Source organism: Orycteropus afer, unplaced genomic scaffold (assembly GCF_000298275.1).
Source record: "Orycteropus afer afer isolate SDZICR_OR568_19922 unplaced genomic scaffold, OryAfe1.0 scaffold00012, whole genome shotgun sequence".
NCBI classification, from domain to species: domain Eukaryota; kingdom Metazoa; phylum Chordata; class Mammalia; order Tubulidentata; family Orycteropodidae; genus Orycteropus; species Orycteropus afer.
The window spans coordinates 11,321,204-11,331,508 of NW_006921599.1; the positions used below are offsets into that span (position 1 = coordinate 11,321,204).

General features: G+C 36.0%; 1 protein-coding gene across 1 annotated transcript in view; it reads right to left on the reverse strand.

Moving 5' to 3' along the window:
* DTNBP1 (dystrobrevin binding protein 1) overlaps positions 1-10,305 on the reverse strand; it is a 253,422-nt gene that overhangs the window by 159,689 nt on the left and 83,428 nt on the right. The window contains exon 3 of the mRNA XM_007951913.1: positions 3,725-3,857. Within this exon, the coding sequence (XP_007950104.1) occupies positions 3,725-3,857 (133 nt within the window). The remainder of the gene's footprint in view (positions 1-3,724; positions 3,858-10,305) is intronic.

Sequence of the window (10,305 nt, forward strand, 5' to 3'; positions counted from 1 at the left end):
ACTTCCGTAGTGATACTGCCTTGGAAACCCAAGGAGGGGTCGCTATGAGTCGGGGCCGACTCGACGGCACATAACAACAACAACAACAACAATATTTCAAAACTATTAAGTGTTTTGAATATTAAGAATAATGAATAAACTCATTTAAATGGATTCATAAAGTACATTAATGATACAAATATATGTTAATAGAACCGACCCCATCAAACTTGGTTTTAAAACATTTTCCTGTTGTAAAGAATATCATCAGTGAGTCCATGAAGCTTAAAATGCTTGGCCAAAAGTTTCAGCCTCAAAACATCTATGAGCTTATTCTAAGCCAGCCAATACTGTTATCGTTGTTTTGTGCCATTAAGTCAATTTCAATTTACAGCAACCCTATAGGACAGCATAAAACTGCCCCATAAGGTTTTCTAGGCTGCAACCTTTACAGGAGCAGATTACCAAGTCTTTTCTCTTGCAGAGCAGCTGGTGGGTTCAAACCACAGACCTTCTGGTTAGCAGCCAAACATTTAACTATTGTGCCACAAGGACTCCTTCAACAAATATTGTTGTTGTTGTTGTTGTTGTTGTTATGTGCCGTGTAGTCGGACCCGACTCATAGCGACCCGTCCTTGGGTTTCCGAGGCAGTATCACTACGGAAGTAGATTGCCCCATCCAGAATGCCTAATTTTCACTAAATATTAGGCAAAAAATAGCAATAGATTAATACCTAACGGTAGTATATATTTCAAATGCTAATGGATAATTCAGATTGGCAATACATATATAAAAGCTAACCATCTAGATTTTAAGGATCCTTTCTAAACAATCTAGGTCCCTGGGTAGCACAAAGGAAGAAAGACCTGGTGAACTGCTTCTGTAAAGATTATAGCCAAGAAAAGCCAACAGAGCAGTTCTACTGTCTAATGCAAGTCGGAATCACCTTGATGGGTTTTTTGTTTGTTTGTTTGTTTTGGTGTCTCAGTAGTCTGAATTAACTATCCAAACAAACAAAGTTCAATACAGATTAGATATATACTAGGAAAAAAATATTGATTCACATTATTTAGAAGTGACTATCTGCCCAGAATAGTATTTCATTAGCTTTCCATTCACCTTTAGTGGTAGAAGTTCTCACACCAGTAAAGAGAGAGAATTCAAAATATGGGAAGCATGTCCTATTCATTTAAGAAGCCAAAATACAATTTTAAAGAAGGAAGGTCATGCCTCCTTAAATAAACTTTTTTCCAGGATTTCAGAATCTTCAATGACAATGAAAATGCAGCATAATCTAAGAAAGAGAAAGACTGCATTTCCTAAGCAGAATTATCCATGAAAATAACTAGAACTGTGGCAAAAATGCAATTAATTAGCAGAGTGATATTATACAAAGGACATCTATCTATAAATAAGTTACTCTCAAACAGAAAATTAACAAAAAGCAAGGAGCTTTCTATAGCAAAGTACCTAAGCCTCTGTAAAGAAATATACAACCAATGTAAGGCAAGCAACTCAAATGGATGCAGGACAGCAAGCTAAAAGAAAGTGGCTAAAAAGAAAATTCCAAAACTCTTGGGGGCTATTTACATTAGTGTCTAAAGCATCTGACTGCTAACCAGAAGGGGTGGTTCAAACCCACCAGCCACTCCTCGGAAGGAAGACCAGGCAATCTACTTCCATAGGGATAATGCCTCGGAAACCCAAGGAAGAGTCGCTATGAGTCAGATCTGACTAAACAGCAGTGAGTTTGGTTTTTTTGGTTATCCAAGGCTTGAAAACAATTATTCCCATACCCACAAGACAGAATAATAATAGAGTAAGCATAGTTATTTTCACATCTATTCTACATTTTTCCTAAGATCTAGAATATCTTTCCATGTCCTATCTTCAGAAATGCCAAAGTACAGATCCCACAGTACATAAGGCTTTGAACCAATCTGAACCAGTTCAGTAATGGCCAGTAAAGCGAAATCAGAACAAAGCGAAATTCATAAAAACTATAAAATGTGGGTAATTTGGAATGATAGCCAGAATAGGAAAAATTACATGTTGAAGCCCTGGAATAGGACACTTGGAAGAGATGCAGTGAACCTCTTCAGAAGCCTGATGTGCAACACTGGATTATTTTGCTAGGAGAGCAAAATAATACGTTCAAAGTGTGTGGTTGGCCTCCATCATTTAAAAAAAAAAAAAAAAAGTTGCAGTTGAGTCAATTCTGACTCATGGTGACTCAATGTGCTACAGAGAACTGCACTCCATATGGTTTTCAAGTCTGTGACCTTTCAGAAGCAGACCACCAGGCCTTTCTTCTGTGGTACCTCTGGGTGGATTTAAACTGCCAGTCTTTCAGTTAGCAGCCAAGTGCTTAACTGTATATAGCAGGTGCTCAATAAAAATGTCAAAAACCAAACCAGTTGCCACTGGAGTCAATTCTGACTCCTGGTGACCCAATGTGTTACAGAGCACAGCTGTGCTTCATACGGCTCTCAAGGCTGAGACCTTTCAGAAACAGATCCCCAGGCCTTTATTCCAAGTAGCCTCTGAGTGGGTTTGAACAGCCAACATTTTGGTTAGTAGTTGAGCGTTTAACTGTTTGTGCCACCCAGGGATACTCCAAATACCATTTGTGTGTTTTATTCACACACAAAAACTATCTGTGATTTGTAAATAATTTTGGTTTTTAATAAAATGATATCATAAAATAGAAAGATGATAGGGTACCTTAGCTTCTCACCTACAAGACTGGATCAAATTATTAGTTCAAGAAGAATATCTCCTGTGTAGATAGCTCCTATCTCCTACTTCACCAAGATCTTAAGCTTGGTTTAAAAAAAATACCAAAAAATAACACAGTTGTCCAGTCAATTCCAACTCATACCAAGTTAGCCATAATATCATCCTAAGAAGTAGCAAAGTAGAAAAGATAATCTTCTGAATATAAAACTAAGAAATAAAGAGTATCAGGATAATCTATTCAAATGAAAACAACAAAAAAATAAAAACTTCCACAGGTATAAATTTAGTCAAACTGGTTCCCTCATTTAATTGTATTTGTTCATCTGTTCTCATCAGTTTGTAGAGAAAATAGCATACTGCAAGACATGAAGCTCTAACCAGACACTGAATTTTAAAAGCAACAACAACTAAAAGAATATCCTACAGTCAGTACAAAGTCACCCTAGCCCCTAATATACTGTACATTTACACTTTTAAACAAAGAGAGCTAATGTCCATAAAGCCAACACTGAGTCACTTTGAGAATCAACAAAATTGTAATTATGCTTTTTGAGCTGAACTGAAGCAGAAAAAGTTATTGGTATATTTTAAAAATCATTTCTACATTTTAAATCATTCATTTTCTGTCTAATCCTTGATAATCAGAATATGAAATTAATTAGAACTTGCTATTTTCCAAAACAAGGACCTCTGGTGGTGCTACAGTTAAAGCAGTGGGCTCCTAACTTAAAGGTTAGCCATTCAAATCCACTGGCCGCTCCATGAGCGAAAGATGAGGCAGTCTTCTCCGTAAAGATTTACAGCCTTGGAAACCCGATGGGGCAGTTCTACCTTGTCCTATAGGGTCACTATGAGTTGGAATCAACTTGACAGCAGTGGGTATTTTCCAAAAATTCACGTTAAGCAGGAATTTATCTACGCTTATAAAGCTTGAAATTCTACCAAGTCTTATCCAAATTATCTTTAATTCTAAAAGTAATGCAGACATACAAACATAAAACTTACTCAGATTCGCTGTCATGGATTCTATATCTGCTATTAAAGCTGGCAGTTGCTGGAGCTGTTCCTGTAACTCTATTAGGCTTGTCTTTTTTTTCTCCCAGTGTGCTGACAGCATAACCACCTCACTATCCACCAGCTGTGACACAAAAGAGGGACAGTAAAGTCAGATCAGATTTTAGGAACAAAGAAATTACAGTTAGCATCATGAGATTTAGTCAATGTTATCTTTAACAATCCTTCCACTGAGCAGAGATGACAGTGCTAAAGACGACTGAAGTTGTTTTCTTTTTTAGAAAAGAACGCACTTGATATTCAGCTCGAGAAACCTCAAATTACGGCTTGTATCACTGCATCTTAACTCAGAGGAGAGAAAGTTCAGAAATGACCTTAGAAGTCACTTTTAAGTATGCCCTGTTTTCAAGTAAACTATAAATTTGAAAATCCAAATCTAGAAAACACAAAACAAAAACTATCACTGACAATGGAAAGCAAACAAAAACAAGCCCAAACCATAATTAACAGATAGTTCTTTGCTTTAGAAAATGAATTATTTTAACAGAAAATTTCCCTAATGCAGTTGAATATATGATGATTGCAGTTAGAATATATGATGATTCCATTTACATTTCAGTGAGAACACTTACTGTAGAAAGTAATTATTGAGGCAACTGATCAATTCCAGAAAAAGGAGATAAGGATTTAAGAAGGAATGCAGATATAAAAAGTTCCTAATAGTAGGATTGTCTGATACTAGACTAGCCTGAGATAATTCTAACTTTTCTTGAAGACTGTAAAGAAAATGATAGGCATCAGTTTCTCCTAGAAAATTTTGTTTTGGTCTTAACATGGCTAAGTGGGAAACAGGCCTAGAATAAGATTGAGAGAGAGCAAGAAGAGGTCATCTTTTGAAAAATCAACTATAAGGAAGAATTGTGAAATGAATCAATTTCTGTACAATAAAACTTAAAAAATGGCAAAATTCATTATATAGAAGAAAATGCACTGGAATTTTATATGCAAAGCACTGACCTTCAAGTTAATTTTTTTTTTTTTTTTTTTTTTTAAAAAAAGGCAATTTCCACATCCCAAGATTAAGATTCTTCAAGAGTTGGAATCTGAATACAACTGATTCTTACCAAATCTCACTAAAACAAGAAAAAACTTTACAGGAATGAATATATCAAAATGATGTGTAAAATGATTTGTACATGGTACTAGGTTGTGTTTATTCCTACATTTTAATATTCTGGGAATACATAATATTTTAAATAAAGGAACTAAGCTCCATAAAGAGGTTAGAAAGCTGCCTATTTCGACACACTATCCCCATGCTCAACACATCTCCCTAATTGCTTTTTGGCTCAGACTGAAGGGATAACTGTATCATCTCTCACACAAAAGTGCCAACCAAGCCTGGTAGGTGACAACAAGCTTGACTTAAGTTGCATTTCTCATTAATTTTGTGTATTTAGAAATGCTTACTGCCAACTGGTCTTTATAAAGAAAAGTTTTAAAAGTACCCATTATGTAATGAACAGGTAACAGTACAGTTCTGAGAACCCTTTCTATTGCTAGATTTTTGCTTTTGTTCTTGTCATATGCTCCTGGAGGAAAATCCCTAGAAAATCACCACCAAAGCTCCTATATATTTACTACACAATTTAAAAAAACAAAAACTATAGTCCAGTTCATGCCTTTCACAAAATTGAAAATTATGTTCCATGTATGGCCTATAAGAACTATATATAGAAAGAACTTCTCAAAATGCACTAAAAAATAATTTTAATTTAAAAAAATAAGGGCTTGAATAAACTTTCAGAAATTGTTTTACAGATGTCTCAACATATCACAAAGGGCTCTGAAATAACCAAGATGACAACATTTTGAGTTTTACTATGTGCCAGGCCCTGTCTTAAATAATTTACATATATTGTATCATTGAAACATCACACCATTATCATCTCCATTTTACAGATGAGGAAATTGAGGCATAATGAAGCTAAGTCACTGTCCATGTGACAAAGCTAGGTCACACTGGACCTTAGATTTAATCCCAAGGAAACCTGATACTTAAATCCATGCACTTATACAGTATTCTAGGCATTCTACTACAGGAGCATATGACAGGAAAAACAAAAGCAAAAATCTAGCAATAGAAAGGGTTCTCAGAACTACACTGTTACCTGTTTATTACACAATGAGTAATTTTATACTTAATAACAGGAAATCATTAAAGGAATCGAGTATCAGGAGTTAGAAAAACCCACAGTGCTTCATTACAAAATTCTCTCTGGTAGACAATGAAGTAGAAGAACCAAGAAAAGTCAGGGACTATCTGTGATTTATAATATGGCTAATAACAGGACCTTACAGTTTAGAGTTTGGGGAGAAGGGGTACGTCATTTGATTTCCAGGGCAAATGGTGTTAAATCATTTTACTGAAAGACTAAGTTATTTGCCCTAAGTCAAAATATACTAATGCAGCCAGGACTAGTAACTAGAATTTGCAACACCCAGAGTGTTGCAGGTAGAGGAAATCTATCCATAAACACAAAGACAGAGCAACAGTTTGGTTCAAACAGTTTATACATCAAATTATTAAATTATTAAACAAAACTATGAATCTTAAGAGGTCAATTTGAATGCAAGCAAATATTTCCTAATAAAAGAAATTGGAAGCGAACGATGCACTACAACTAACTTTGGAAAACTGCCCTCAAAGTTTAACCTCTAAATCATTATTAACAATTTATTACCAGTGCTGGGGAGGAAGGATCTAAGAACTCGTTTAGAAAAAATCTAGATAATAAGTGTACTGTTGACCATAGTTGTGTGTTTTAGAAGATAGTGCTCAGAGTTTTAAGATTATATGGTAAGAATTAGTTTTAAAATAGATGATTATAATTAGTCAAACAAGATTATTATATTCTTAAATAATTCGTAAGTGTTATCTAGCTGAAGCACTATGGTTAAAAGGCTACCAAATACACACAAGCATGGTCTGACAAGATAAGCACATGTATAAAACTGTGGATATCAAAGATTTCCACTTTAGATATTTACAGATGTCTCAACAATACATCACAGAGGGCTTTGAAAAAAAATTTCATTTTTAGAGCTGGAGACTATTTCTGGAAAGCAACAGACACACTCTAGATCAGATGTGGGTCTTAAAATAACCAAGTGTTCAACTATTAAAAATTTAAAAAAATTAAGCTTAAGATCCCTAAACTGCATAAATTTAACAACAGATCTTACAGGAAATTCTTTCTCCTACATATATATACATATAATTTTATTGTGAAATGCTTCCTACATTCAAATCAATAATTTTTTGTTAATGCTTCTGTACAGGACATAGTCTGCATGTCTTCATTTAACCTTGTTTGTGGGGTTCTTCCAATTGATACATGTAGTGAAAAAATTTTTCACTGCTATATGACATTTGCTTTTATGAATAATACCATAATTTATCTTGTAGATGGAATATGAGACTATTTAAAGTGTAAACAAATCCTGTTACAAACATTCTCATACAAATCTCCTTTTGCACATATGTAAGAGTTTCACACCACAGAAAGATGACTGGGCAATCTATTTCCATAAAGATTTTTTATTGCCTCAGAAACCCAAAGGGGGTCGCTATGAGCCAGAATCGACTCGATGGCAATGAGTTTGGTTTTGCTTTTATGAGTTTCACAAATTAATTACAGATGTGTCCAATATATTAATGCCTTCATTTCTCAGAGTGGCCCAAGGGCCCAGAGCAACTAGACCCTCTTCAGTCTAGTCACACCTGACCTTCAGTTGCTGTTATTGCTATGAGGTGCTGTTGAGTCTGCTGTACTCATAGCAGCCTATGAACAACAGAATGAAACACTGCCCTATCCCACAATATCCTAATTGTTGCTGTGTTTGAACCCACTGTTGCAACTACTATGTCGGTCCACCTCATTGAGGGCTGTCTTCTTTCACAATGATCACCTACTTTACCAAGCATGATGTCCTTCCCCAGGGACCAGTCCCTCCTGATAACATGACCAACGCATGGCAGACAAAGTCTTGCTATCCATGCTTCTAAGGAGCATTCCAGCTGTACTTCTTGCTTCCAAGACGGATTTATTCATCCTGGTATATTCAATATTCTTCATCAATACCATAATTCAAAGGCATCGATTTTTCTTCAGTCTCTCAGTAGATTTATTACAGTATGCTATCACCAATATTATTAGGGGAAAGCTTGGGATGTTATGTGACATATGACAGAGTAGAACTGCCTCATAGTTTCCTAGGCTGGTAATCTTTATGGAAGGAGATCACCAGGTCTTCTCCCCCTACAGCTCCTAGTCTGCCTAAACCACTGACCATATGGTTAGCAGCAGGGCACTTAACCACTGGACCACCAGGATTCCTGCTTGGGATATAATGCTCTTGAAATATCCCAGCAGTGGAATATTGTTTGAAAGGTGTGTGCAACTTCAATTTCCATTTAATGCCAACTCATTTTTTTCTAACACAACTGTGCCAATCAATTTATATTCTCTAGTTCTAGTTGTTCACCATGTTTCTTATAAGTGAAGAAACAAAACTGTCATTTGCAAGTGACTGCACAGAAAACTCAAGACTCCTTAAACTTTTCGAAAACTTACTAATTGTAAATTTGTGATTTCAATTTGCATTTCCTTGATTACTAAAGTGAGGTTGAACTTGATTTCATGTTTGCTGGACAGTCATGTTTTCACTTCTGTAAAATGGTCATATTTTTGCTTATTTTTCTACTAGGTTGTGCTTTTCTCATTGGTTTGCAGACACTATTTATTTTCTAGACACTTGTCCTATTTGTGAATGTTTGTGAAATCTGACAACTCTTCTATGGTGTTGTTTGATGAATAGAATCAAATATTGACAAAAATCACCAGTATTTTTATTTGTGGTTGGTGCTTTAAGAAATTTTTTCTTAAATTCAAAGGCATTAAAATATTATTTTCTAAAATATTTATCATTTTACTTTCCACTTTAAGTTGTTGAAGCCAAAATTTGGACAAACCCTTCAACTACTTTTATTCAACATTGTATCTGAGGTTCTAGCCAATCTAAAAAGACATTAAGAAATAAAAGGTGTATGGAATGGGGGAGAAGAAACAAAATCTACCATCTACACAAAACCCTTCCAAATATAAATTATAAGAATAAAAAGGATTTAACAACATGGCTGGATATGAAAATAATATATACTGCAAGTCAAATACTATAATTTTGGTAGAGAGCAGACATTATTTCCTATTAAAAATTTGCTAACAGTGGTGATGGTTGCACAACATGGTGAATGTAATTTCATCTCACTGAATTGTACACTTAAAAAAGGGTAATAACTTCCGGTAAAATTGAGGAATAGGCAGAGAAGCGACACAGACCCTCTTCAACAAAGAAAAGAAAAACCAATTGACAGAGATACAGAAGATAATCCTGGAGCCCTGAGCTTTGAAAGGAACTATATAGAAGTGGATTAGGCACTTCTAATGGACAAACCTGAATGAGTGGATTAGGCACTTCTCGTGGACAAACCTGAACAAAAACAGTGAGTACAAAGACGGTAGGAGCTGTGGACTATCAGCCACTCTGACTGGACCAACAGCCTGAATATTTCCAAGTGGTGCTGGGACCTGAGAATTGACTTAAAGATCAGCCCTGGTCACCAAGGGTTGCAGGGACGACTGCACTGGTGGCCTATGACTGGGGGAAGGGAAACACCAATGAGGGAGACAACATGAGCTGTGGACTTTCCACTGTCCGGAGGGCACAGCCATTGTTGATTGTTTACACATGGCAGCCACTTTGGATATTTAAAGTGACTGAGGGTACAGCCATTTTGAATGTTTATAAGTGGCAACCATTTTGGATATATGAAGTGACTGAGGGTGCACCCATTCTGAACGTTTATAAGTAGCAGCCATTTTAGATATTTAAAGTGACCAAGGGCACAGCCATTTTGAATGTTTAAAAGTGGTGGCCATTTTGGATATTTAAAGTGATGGAAGGTGCAGCCATTTGGAATCTTTACAAGTGGTAACCATTTTGGATTTTAAAGTGATAGCATTCTCCTTTGGATTCCAGGGACCTAAGAACAGTCTCTGTTCACCAAGGTCACCAGGGACATACGAGAGGCTGACAACAGGAAAGGAGACAGGTGGTGAGTAGAAGTGCTGTCAACTAGCAAATAAAGGAGCACAGTACCCTGCTTGCATAGATAACATACAAATAAACAAACAAAAAAACTCAAAAATCATGGATAAGCCACTCCAACATACAATCACCAATTAAATATAAACACAAAAACATCACAATGCCTTGGAGACAACACAGCATCACAGCCCACAAAAAGAAGAAAGACATGCTCCAGCACTAGTAGCAAAGTTCAACAAGGCAGAAAATAACAAATGCTGGCAAGGTTGTGGAGAGATTGGGACTCTCATACACTGCTGGTGGGACTCTAAAATGGTACAACCATTGTGGAAAGCAGTATGGTGATTCCTTCAAAAGTTGGAATTAGAAATACCATTTGACTCAGCCATTCCATTACGAGG